Consider the following 12,718-nt stretch of genomic DNA (forward strand, 5'->3'; position numbering starts at 1 on the left):
CTTTAACATGACACAAGCGGTTCATGGATGCACATACCATGTGTGGACGGATATTGTCTTGTTAAACAACAGCAGGCTGCTGTCTCAGAAGAGGAAACACACCCAGATGTTTGCTGTAGCTGAAGTAGCACTGTGCCATCAGTGTCCTCTGAATCACCACCAGAGGTGATTTTATGGCTCCTCAAATCATGATTTCAGGAGTAATGTTGGTGTGTCTCTCCACAACATTGGTCCTCTCCCCTCAGCACCACTGACTGGACACATTTGTCATCTGTGATGTAAAGAGGTGTTGTAAAGAGTTTAATACCTGTGTCCAGATGGCAGGTACAGATGTCATGGGGTTTTGTCATTCTTGACACACAATACAACAATCCACTCTGGGAATGGAAAATCCTTGTTGTGTTTAGGTTTCCTCACATTCCCAATAATTCCAAGATCAGGCCACTGTGATATTGGTAAACTTTACATATTGGGCAGTTGCATCATGCAACTAGTTGGACTCATGAAAACCCACAATGTGACCTCTGTCAAACTCCTATCAACTGCTGGTTATGCTGCCTAATGTGTCTGCCTGACATCTTCAGTGTCTGATGACTCATGGTTTTGCTTGATGCTCTGGCAACTACCTGATAACACTATTGCTCCACTTGTGATGCAAACACTTATGCTCTCTGGTGTCGTTTCTAGACAAGACATCTTGCAAATCAAATTATTTATACATACCCATTACTGGTTTGAATGTGGACCAACTTGTATCCAACTCCAATCATTTTTTATTTTTTATTTAACTTTTCTTTTGTCAGTGAGTGTATGTTTCACTGGAATGAATCAAGAACACGGGAATCACTGAAATAAAGTTAAAAAGCATTGCTTGAAAATAATTCTCTATCTTAAATACCATCTAATATCTGTGGATGGATATTCTTTACATTGTCTAGTGCAGAGCTCTTTGGTCCTTGTCTTGTAACATTGATTCTGTTGACCACCTCCATAACTATGGCTTCATTTGCTCATTGTTTGGGACATGCTGAGCAACTAATTATAGTTTGCCAGTGGGGTAGTACAATTATGGGGTGGTTAGCATTGTCATCTCACAGCAAGAATGCTTTGAAACTCAGCTGGGGCCTTTCTTTGTGGAGAAAGTACATGCACATAGAGTACATGTTTTCCCATGAATTGTATGTGAGAGTTTTCTTCAGGTACTACAGTTTTCTCCCAAAGTTCAAAAAATGCACAATAGATTTACTGGTGACCCTAACTTGTCCTTAGGAGTGAGTATGCATAGTTGTCTGTCACACATATAGACAAGAAATTCAGTCCTTCTCACATGCTTACTCTGTACATTATCCACGTGATGGTATTTCATGCATATGTTTGCGGTTTTATTTTCTTTGCACCTGCTTTTGACACCACAACTTTTTTTCCCCCCTCTTATCGTTGTTGACACTTTGAGACCATAAAGTGTTGGCCTGCGGACGTATTGCACATTGCACAGCTGCACAGCTCAAAATTGAAATTAGACATAGACATCAAACCTAATTAGAAAACCCACACAATATTTTTATGTCTGCATTTAATATTTACAACCGCAACAGGCCATCTCTATGCTCTAATGGATTGTTTCTTCAATATCTTGCCATTAGATAAGATGTAACCTTATATATAGATATATAGTTTTAAGTATCTGTCTGGATCTGTCTCATCCAGCCTATAATTCTGTAAAAGTGAAAAATTTATTATCACTATCTATCATCCAGTCAATAAATCAAAACCAAACCAGTCAAAGTTAAGTTTTTTGATTTCTTCTTTCTTCCTGCCACCGTATGAGAAAAGGCATTAATGTTTTTGCCCGTGTATGTGTGTGTGTTTGTTTGTCTGTAGCCTAAAATATCTCATGAACTACTGGAGAAATTTTTATGAAACTCTCAAAGTAATATTTTGACATACATCTACCACTGATTCACTTTTGGAATCAACCCAATTCAAGATGCCCGCCACAGCTAATTGACCTTAGCCAGCACATAAATGGCTGTAACTCAGTCAGTTTTACAGATAATGAGCTAAGATTTGTTATGGTAGTAGCTGAGTCACCCTCAGCATATACCCTGGGCACTTACATATCTCAGAAGATCTCACAATATTGTATGAAATCTTGCATAACATAATTTATCAAGTTTCAACAAAAGTTCTTTAACACTCTCTGATAAGATTTTTTTAGATTAAAACTCTGGCATGAAAGGTGGCGGGCAATATGCACTCCTTCGAGGAATGCTAGACCTTTAATGTTAGTCAGGCTCAGTCAGTTGATTGTAAAACAACCTGGGTCAGGTCCCCTCATCTATCCCAAAAGACACACTTGTTTGTAGAAATGTCAGCCTTGTGACCGCACTGCGAGCTACCAGTTTGCAGAACGTAAATGACAAGTATGATCTGTTTTCTGTTTTCACTAGCTGCCACCCGATGTCAGGGGAGTGCACATGTCAACCTGGTTGGTCTGGTCTCTACTGCAATGAAACGTGCACGCCAGGATTTTATGGCGAGTCCTGCACGGAGGTGTGCCAGTGCCAGAACGGTGCCGACTGCCACAGTGTGACCGGGGAGTGTATTTGTGCTCCGGGCTTCATGGTAAACTCACGTCTTGCATGTGGAAAGGCTTTCATCTTTTTCTGGGTTTGGCAGTAAATATTACTGAATGATAACATGCAATGCTTCAGAAAAAAAATTGAGAGCAAACGTTATTATCGCAATGAGTTGCTGCCTGTACTCCTTCAAAACTCCTTGAAAGTGGCATGAGTAAATGTATGGCTCTGTGTCAGCATCTAGTGGCAGCTCTTTGGAAACGCAGGACTAATCTAAAATTCTGCTCTCCAATTTTCTACACTTTGTTTTTCTGCTCGTTCACTACTTTCTTCAGTTGCAGATACCAGCTCCAGTTGAGTAGCAAAATAAAAGCAAAAGATTTGTTCCTGTGTTCTCAGGGTGCCAGGTGTTCAGTCCAGTGCCCAGCAGGCACACATGGTGCGAACTGCTCCGCCAGCTGCAAATGTAAAAACGGAGCCCTGTGCTCCCCTGTGGACGGATCCTGTTCCTGTAAACCAGGTGTGTGAAGAGTTAATCTGGAGATCAGGTTGAAGAAAGGGGAGAAAAAAGGAACAGAGAAGACAATGCACTAAGATCAAATCTCTTTTTCTCATTTTTTTTTATTTATGTTTTTCCCTGTTGACTTAACAAAATACATATTCTGATTGTTTTTTGTACTTTTTTTTTAGCTCCATATCTGTAGTAGAGTTGTAGAGTTATAGCTATTTATGTGTTGGCTAATGTTGATTAGCTGTGGCAGTCATCTTGAATTGGGTTGACAACAAATGTTAATTAGTTTTAGATGTATACAACTAAAGACTACTAATGAGAGTTTAATTAAGAATCTGTTCAGTGGTTCATGAGATGTTTTGCTAACAGACAAACAGGGTTAATGTAAACAGTTAATATCAAGTTTTAAGCAAAGATGTCAAGCGATATATAGGGCTCTCTGAGTATGTGTTGGGCATGATGCTCAGCTACTACCACACCAAATTCTAGCTCAATAACTGTGAAATTTGCAGAGTTATAGCCGTTTCTGTGTTTCCAAATGTCAGTTGTCTGTGGCAGCCATCTTGAATTGGGTTGACTCACTGATTAAATAATGTTGTTTGCCGCTGTTAATCAAAAGCAGGTTAAATATATTGGTTTAATTTTTTTTTTTTTTTTTTCCTCTTCAGGTTGGCATGGTGTAGACTGCTCCATAAACTGTCCCAGTGGCACGTGGGGTCTGGGCTGTAACCTCACCTGTAACTGTGCAAACGGAGGAGCGTGTAGCGCCTTTGACGGCCAGTGCACCTGCGCTCCAGGGTGGAGAGGAGAAAGGTGTGAGGTCTACTGTCAGGTGAGAGGATATATAGATACTCTGATGTTTAATAATGAGAAAAACCTTTGCAAAAAACATGATATTTACAGTGAATCTTCCAATTGTGATATATTTTATTCCCAGCTCTTCATTAACAGTTAATTGTTGTGACTAATCTTCGTCTATTTTCAGTGTTTTTTAATGCTGTAAACATTAGGTAAAGTTGTACTACATTGATAGTAACCAAGGTAACTTTTCCGTGAAATTGCAACTTGGACATTGGACATTAAGGAAAAATGTTGTTTTGGACTGTAAACATAAAAAATGAAAAGATTTTATGCACACATTCTCAAGAAAGATCAAATGTGGCAAAGAAATTAAAATCTTTTATAATCTTTATTACTTAGATTAGTAGATTATACTAATACTAACTGAAGTATGAAATGGATAGTGTTGAAATAAAAAAAATACAGATTATTACTGTTATAAACACAATATTCAGAGTTTATCATTCGTATCTTCAGTCAGCTGCAGAGATGAACAGAGCTTGAAAACAATAAATAAATGAATTAGGAGAGCGACCATGATGACAAAACACTGAGTCAGAGTAAGAAAATTAACCTCTGTTTTCAGAACAACTACATTCTAAAACACAACAAAAACAGTCTGAATTTTACCTTTGAACAGTGGCTCAAAAAGTTCCAGTTCTGGGTGTTTCTAGTTGAAAGGTGGCTCATTGCTTTCTAAGAACTACATAAATACATGTCATATAAGCAGCTCGTGTTTGTGATGGTTCAGGACGGTACCTACGGTCTGGAATGTAAGGAACGCTGTGACTGCAGTCATGCTGATGGGTGTCACCACTCCACGGGTCACTGCCGCTGTCTGGCTGGATGGACTGGTAAGACCAAACACCGAGGACATTTCAGCTGATTTGTCCAAGCATTGTATAGATAGTTATGCTAAATTTTAGGTTTCAAGGCTTGTGGTGTTTCACACATCAAAATATGGCTGAAAAAATGAAAACTGTATACAGATGAACAACAGCACATGGTATATTACACTGTGTCCTTACTCTACAGGCCTCAATTGTCACGTTAAATGTTAAAATTTATGACAGAACAGAAAAAAGACGGAACAAGTGTGTTGTTTTGGAGATGTTTCCAGGAGAACAGCTATGGCAGGTTTTCAATGTTGCGTCTGAGCTTTCTGAAACAATGTGCTTCGGACAGACAGGACCAAAGTGGAGACATTTGGCCATTAAGGGCCCTACCACTTTTAACAAAAACTAACTCTTCCCAACACCAAAAACCTTTCATATCATCTGTCAAGCATGGTGGTGGAAGGCTGATCATTTGGGCTTGTTTTTTGGTCATTTTGCAGTCACTGAATCGACCATGAACTCCTCTATTTATTAAAGTATTCTACAGCCAAAGGTGAAACCATCTGTCAAACAGCTGAAGGTTGGTTCAATATGGGTGCAATTATCAGAGTAAAGTAGCAATTTCAACAGAATGGCTAAAAATTTAAAAGGAATCCGAGAATAAATGACAGTTACTGCAAAATGATCATTTTATTCTTAGATTTAGGACAAACCCACAGTCATCAGTTGTGCAGCTTCAATGTTTTCTCCTACAAATGAATATTATTGCATTTCATGAGGCAGTCTTTGATTAGTTATTAGTTTAAGACTGGGTAACATGTGCTTATGACGTGTTTTAAGATAAAAAAAGTAATGAAAGTCCCCGCCTTATAAGGTGATGGAAACTGCAACTGTGTATGTGTGTGTGTGTGTGTGTGAGCAGGTATCCACTGTGACAGTGTGTGTGCAGAGGGCCGCTGGGGCCCAAACTGCTCCCTCCCATGCAACTGTAAGAACGGAGCGTCCTGCTCTCCCGATGAAGGAACCTGTGAGTGCGCGCCGGGATACAGAGGCACCACCTGCCAGAGGAGTGAGAACCTCATCAGCACCGCACAACGTCTGAAAACCCTTGACCTAAAGATCAGCAACAATAAACAGTTTTTTTGTCTTCAGTCTGCTCACCGGGTTACTTCGGCCACCGCTGCAGTCAGACCTGTCCACAGTGTGTCCACAGTAACGGACCATGTCACCATATTACAGGACAGTGTGACTGTCTGCCTGGATTCAAGGGAGCTCTGTGTAATGAAGGTGAGCCTCACACTAAGACACGAATCCCCCCAGAAAACACTGGTTCCACTGGGAGACAAAGGAGAAGTCTCAGCTTCCTGTTTGTCACAGAAGTGATGATCTGAAAACAAACAACTTCATATTTCTCTCCTTTCTTCTTTCTTTAGCTGTCTTAAATATCTCTGTAATGTTACACTTGTATGTTTCTTCTTCCAAACACTCAATCTGCTTCACTGCAGGCTTCTGAACACTATCAGTTCTTTGAAAAGTCACAAGATTTCATTTTATGATGCAACGTTCTCAGAGTTGTGCACAAACTCATTCACGAGTGGCATTAATACTTTTCTTGAACTGTGAAGATACCAAGGCTGGATTTTTACTTTAGAAATTGAGTGTTGCTGAAAATGGCAACATTAAACATTTCCTCTTAATAGTATTATGTTGTTGGCTGTGTGTCAGGCTGTAACACATATACACACATGTGTGTAGGTACTCCTACCCAGGAGTCGAATTATACAACTATAAGTGAGGGGGTTGACTTTTTGTTCACATGAAAGAAATCCCATTCAATGCAAACATGAGCTTCTAGCAGAATCTTACATTTATTCCAGTATTCAGTATTTTACCTTTTTTAATGCCATGTCTGCTAGAGGACAGACATTAACTCAACAATAATCTAACAATAACCCACATCTTAAACTAACAGTTCAAGTTGAATTCGGTCGACAACAAATTGCAAAAAATTAGGGATTTTGATACATAAACATTTGCTGCTACTAGTGCGTTTTGAAAATTACTTTTTTTTTTTAATTAATTTTTACTATGGCAGGTGTGGCATAGGGCAACACTTAACAACTACCCACTCCTCAAATGGAGTCTTGACATTAGTTCAGAAATGTGCAGAAAGAGGTTAACGCTAACGCTAACGCTAACGCCAGCTAGATTAATTGTAATGTAAGTCAAAAGCTGCAAATGTTAGCATTCACTGTCAGACACCTCATCACACAATCTATGTCAAAATCTAAAAGCAAAACTTAACAGTGCATTAATTTAATTGTTTACTCAGCTGACTTTAGTCTGTTTGACTTGTGTTGACCTTTAACATCTTTAGACAAATGCTCTGGAGAAATAGTGCAGCTAATGATAAAACTGACAGCGGGGGGAGGTTCACGTAACAGCAGCATTATTAGTTAATCCACCTTTGAGAGGGGGGAATACTAAATCATACCATCCGATTCTTTCATATTTAAATATATAAAATAAAGTTTAAAATGTGTGATTATGGGTAATGTAATATAAAAATTCCCCACCCCACCTATTTTTCCCGTCTCTTTCTAAGACCAAAACTTCACGTTGTTATTTGTTAACACATGCAGTGTGTCCCAGTGGTCACTTTGGGAAGAACTGTGCCTGGAGCTGCAGCTGCACCAACAACGGCACCTGTAACCCCATTGATGGATCCTGTCAGTGTTACCCAGGATGGATCGGCAGCGACTGCTCCCAGCGTGCGTTCTCTCTGTCAAAATTAGGAAAATTCAGTGTGATTTAAATCATGAATCATCTTTTTTTTGTTGGTTATTCGTTAAATTAGGTTCACAAATACATTAATAGTCATCGATGAACTGGTGTTTTGTTGCTAACTCGTGGCTGTCACTTTGCTGCAGCATGTCCTCCGGGTCACTGGGGTCCCAACTGCATCCACACCTGTAACTGCCACAATGGAGCACACTGCAGCGCATATGATGGAGAATGCAAGTGCACCCCTGGATGGACTGGCCTCTACTGCACACAGCGTCAGTCACACAGTTCAACACACTCACACATGTGGGGTTTTTACAGACTTATCAGTCATGTTCATGAATAACGGGGCCTGAATTCAGCAACTTTGAAAACATCACATATACCACACATACACATCTTAATAATAACGGTAACATAGTTGTGACCCACCAATAACATTATACAATCTCAAGCTAGGCTACGCAAACGGTACCAGGTGCAAACTGATACACTTACCTCTGGATTCTTTTTCCGGGCCTTTTGTTGGTGCATTGCACAGGTGTTGAGTGTTTGGTGAGGAACAAATAACAGCTGTAGTGAAAACTTATGGGGGCACTTATAGTGAGTAAACCACAAAATAGCGCATTATTACTCAAGGCATTGCTGCGTCAAGACAACAATAAGGCCGATGACATACACTATACAGCCAAAAGTATTCTGGTCCAACATCAGTGTCTGAACTCACAAATGAACTTCTGGAAGAATGGTCAAAAAATTCCCATAAACACTCCTAAACCTGAGGAAAGCCTTCCCAGGAGAGTTGAAACTCTTATAGCTGCAAAGAGTGGGCCAACATCATATTAAACCCTGTGGATTAAGAATGAGATATCACTCAAGTTCATGTGTGTGTGAATCGAGACAAGCGAATACTTTTGGCAATATAGTGTATATAAAGATGGACAACTCCATTAACTTGTAGCCTATTGTCTAGAATTGAAGTCTAAATGTCTGTTTTGGGTGCTGGAATTTTGTATTTTTGAAGCCAAAGTCTAATAAAAAAAAATCTGAATTTAATTATATTGTTTTTGTTAGGTAAATATCTTATTCTTTTTTATGGAGAGACAGGGCTTAAATGTTGTACTGCAGCCAGCCACTAGGGGCACTCAACCTTTATGGCTTCAGCTTCTGGCTTCCCATCCTGTATCTACCTTTAATCAAAGTGGTTTAAAAAAAAAAAAAGAAAACATAAGCAGCAACAAGGCCACAGGTAGGAATAAAACGCCACACTAAAAACAACGATTATTGGGCTATGTAGTATTTATTAGGCTGTTGTACGCTGTAACTTTAACCCAGTACATACGCAATACACAATACATACGCCCCGTTATTCATGAACATATACAAACAGGAACACCTCATGAATGGTACATGTATGTTAAATGTATAACAAGATTAAACCTTTTACATAATATGCTTTTTCCTTCATGGTTTGACCCAGATGCTCCGGCATACAGAGAAATATAGGAAACAGTGAGAAAGAGGCTTAAATGGCAAATCCCTGTTGGTTCTGGTGTGATTTAAAGACTGTGTCATGTTTATTTTAAATTAAAGGCAGGCTTAAATGAAGGCCACACTGACTGAAGAAGAAAATAAGCAGATGCATACCATCTGGACTGCATAATAAATGTCTGATAGACTTCTAACATGTTTATTTACTGCTTTACTGCATTGAATACATAAATTTGCTTTATTTCAAACACTATGTCACACAATATTAATTGTTTATTTCAAAAGTAAAACCACTGAAATGTATAGGGACTCCTTTGCAGGCTGTCCATTGAGTTTTTTCGGGAAGGACTGCTCTCAGACGTGTCAGTGTAGGAATGGGGCCGACTGCGACCACATCTCTGGAAAATGCACATGCCGAACTGGCTTCATGGGACAGCACTGTGAGCAAAGTATGTTATACCGCCCGGGATTCTTCTCATTACAGAAATGACTCCTTTCTTCTTTTTTTATTCTGTTGTTTTTCTGTCAACATATTTCCTTGTTTAGTTATGTTATTTCTAAATACTTCTAAATACCTCTGCAGCTCAATTCAACACTTTAACCTAAACTGATAGTTCACCTAAACTTGAAAATAATTTGACGTATACAGTCTACAGTCTGTTGTGTGTCTGTTAAGTTTAAAAAGTGTTAAAGACAGAATCTTTTTTTTTTCCATCCTGATACGTAAAACCCTAGAATTGAAAGACGGAGAACTTTCTTTTATTATGTAAATGGGTTTTAAAGTTCTTTAACCCCAGTTTCAGCACCATCAAATGCTTTTGTATAAAAGACCCAAGAAAGTTGGCCCAAATGCCTACATTTCACCTTCTTTTTTCTTCTTCAGAGTGTCCTCATGGTTCGTATGGATACGGCTGCCGTCAGGTCTGCGACTGTCTGAATAACTCCACTTGTGATCACATGACTGGAACATGTTACTGCAACCCCGGCTGGAAGGGAGTTCGATGCGACCAAGGTTAGGACGTACCTCATTGAAAATAAAATCAGCATTTATTTATTTATTTTTTATAAACCTGCTGTATTTCTTAAAGCTGGTTTAGATTTACCCATAGTTTTTCAGAACTAATGCCCTAAATCGGGTTCATCATTTCCTTGTTTTGTCTGCAGCTGGTGTTGTGACCATCGGAAGCCTTAACAGTTTGACCAGTACAGCCATGCATGTGGACAACCAGATAGGAGCCATAGCGGGGATAATTGTCCTGGTGCTGTTGGTGCTTCTCCTGCTCATGTTCATCATCTACAGGAAGAAGCAGAAGGGTAAAGAGTCCACCGTGCCGTCTGTGACCTACACTCCTGCTATGAGAGTCACTGCTGACTACACCGTGGCAGGTAAATTACACTTTTGTTCATCTAGGTTTTGCTTTTATAGTTTTTAGCCCTTTCCTCTGCTATATGTCTTGGTACCTCATCATTTTTCAGATGCTCGCACCCCAACTAGTGAGGCCCAGCCCAGCAACTACTTCTCCAACCCCAGTTACCATACCCTGACCCAGTGCATCAGCCCCTCACACGTCAGCAGTGGTCCATATGGAAAGGTATATTTGACTTGTTATTGAAGGGGTGAAAGAATGGGACAAATAGATCTGGTAAAAAAAACTACTCTTTCAAATGCCATTAAATCATGTTTCAGGTCAGTTTTAACCAGCTGCTGGCAAACATGAAGAATGTGGATCAGAGAAAACAGGCTTACGCTGGGCCTCAGATTGGTACACTACCTGCTGACTGGAAACAAAGAGACTGCTTCAGTGAACTGGGTGAGTCTTCTCTGGTTTACTGACAGACTGAAATTAGTCACAGGTTGGTGGAAAGTGGTTGAACTTTACTGCAGAGGTCCTCAACCCCTGGGCCATGGACCACTACTGGTCCTTGGGTCATTTGGTACTGGGCCACACAGAAACAATAATTAACTTACAGCAGTTCCGTTTTTTTTATGAGTCTGAACAATATTTATTTTGAGTTACTGGTATTACTGGTAAAGTAATAGTTATTTTACTAGTAACTAGTGGAGTGGTGGACTCCAGTGGTTACTGGTAAAGTTTTAAAGAAAGATGTTTATCTGTTTATGCTCAAAGTATGTGTTGGGTATGACTTTCAGCCACCACCACACCGAATTTTAGCTCCGTAAAACTGAGTTATACTCACCTTTGTGTTTCCTATAATCAGTTGGCTGCGGTGGTCTTGAATTGCGTTAACTCCAAATGCATTCAGATGTACACCAAAGTTTTACTTTCTGAGAATTTCACTGAAATTTGTCCAGTGGTTCTTGAGATATTTTGCTAACAGTGTTGACTCTAACACTTGATGTCAAGGTTTCAAGCAAAGATGTTTTGCATTGTGTAGCAGAGCTCTTAACACAGAAAATTGTAGCTTATCAGTGAAATTTGTTACAGCCATTTATTGCGTTTTCCAAAGCCATTTAACTGTGGTGGCCATTTTGAAACAGGATGTTTCCAAAAGTTAATCAACTGTCGATGTACATCCAGTGGTGATAATGAGATATGCTGGTGAAGACTATCAGTCATCCAGTAAATTAAAAAAAAGGTTAAAAACAAAAACAACTGGACTCCTGTTTCGTAGCTGAAGACGTTTCGCTTCTCATCTGAGGAGCTTTCTCAATTCAAAAAGCAGAGAGTGTGGAGTTTGGGCTTTTAAAGCTGAGATGTGATAATGAGAGCTTCGTGTTTTGTATGAAGAAACCAAGAAACCTCACTTAATGTTTGGCTGCATAGCTATTTACATGATATACCAATATGCACCTTTTCTCAGCTGTCTCAGAGGGGATATCCAGTTAGTTATCGGATACTGATTGTACTTGCCTTTTATCTAGTACATATTTGATACTTTTTCTATACTTTACTTTTTAGGTAACATTGCTATGATGAAGATTTTCTTAATAAAATTTCAATGTAATATGCTTTGTAATAATCTCAAGCATTACTTGTTATTCTACAATTAACTCTTTCCTTTTTTTTTGCTTTTGTTTTTAAATGCCAGGAGCCTGTGGTGTTGACACGGCATTCATGGGAACACCTTTAGATGGTATGTCCTGCATGCAAATGTTAACCTTCTGAGTTTAATGACGTTAAAGTATCTTTCTCTAACTGACCTGCCTGTTCACGTTATCCAGATGTGGTGAAGAGCAGAGCCTATCATGCCAGCTCCTGTTCCCTTAACAGCTCTGAAAACCCGTATGCCACAATAAACGACCCCCCATTACTGACATCCAAAAACACAGAATGCGGCTACATGGAAATGAAATCGCCCACCAGAAGAGACTCGGCGTACGCAGAAATTAGCAGCAGCAGCCCTACTAACAACCGGAATGTCTACGAAGTTGGTAAAGAGCTTTTTCCTTTTCCTTTTTCTTGTCTTCTGTCTGTGTGCTTTACTTTGAAGTATGATTCAACTCACATTGCGCTACAGCTAGTTCGAGTGAGGCTGCATGTCTGTAATCTGGTTGGCAGGTCTACATCCTGGGTGCCTCAGTCACCCAGGATGCATCTTAGTGTCATGTCTGAAACTGAACTGGTTTTTATGCTCTTTGAACATCCATCCATCCATCCATCCATCCATCCATCCATCCATCCATCCATCCATCCATCCATCCATCCATCCATCCA

At 39.6% G+C, this 12,718-nt stretch overlaps 1 protein-coding gene across 1 annotated transcript in view; it reads left to right on the plus strand.

Moving 5' to 3' along the window:
• The window catches only part of megf10 (multiple EGF-like-domains 10), a 58,810-nt gene that overhangs the window by 40,207 nt on the left and 5,885 nt on the right, over positions 1-12,718 (plus strand). The window contains exons 10-24 of the mRNA XM_017434028.3: positions 2,451-2,625; positions 2,979-3,099; positions 3,759-3,922; positions 4,682-4,784; positions 5,689-5,835; positions 5,919-6,053; positions 7,409-7,537; positions 7,697-7,825; positions 9,362-9,490; positions 9,925-10,053; positions 10,206-10,427; positions 10,518-10,633; positions 10,729-10,852; positions 12,093-12,137; positions 12,226-12,435. Of these exons, the coding sequence (XP_017289517.1) occupies positions 2,451-2,625; positions 2,979-3,099; positions 3,759-3,922; positions 4,682-4,784; positions 5,689-5,835; positions 5,919-6,053; positions 7,409-7,537; positions 7,697-7,825; positions 9,362-9,490; positions 9,925-10,053; positions 10,206-10,427; positions 10,518-10,633; positions 10,729-10,852; positions 12,093-12,137; positions 12,226-12,435 (2,078 nt within the window). The remainder of the gene's footprint in view (positions 1-2,450; positions 2,626-2,978; positions 3,100-3,758; positions 3,923-4,681; positions 4,785-5,688; positions 5,836-5,918; positions 6,054-7,408; positions 7,538-7,696; positions 7,826-9,361; positions 9,491-9,924; positions 10,054-10,205; positions 10,428-10,517; positions 10,634-10,728; positions 10,853-12,092; positions 12,138-12,225; positions 12,436-12,718) is intronic.

Source organism: Kryptolebias marmoratus, linkage group LG14 (assembly GCF_001649575.2).
Source record: "Kryptolebias marmoratus isolate JLee-2015 linkage group LG14, ASM164957v2, whole genome shotgun sequence".
In the NCBI taxonomy this organism is placed as follows: Eukaryota; Metazoa; Chordata; class Actinopteri; order Cyprinodontiformes; family Rivulidae; genus Kryptolebias; species Kryptolebias marmoratus.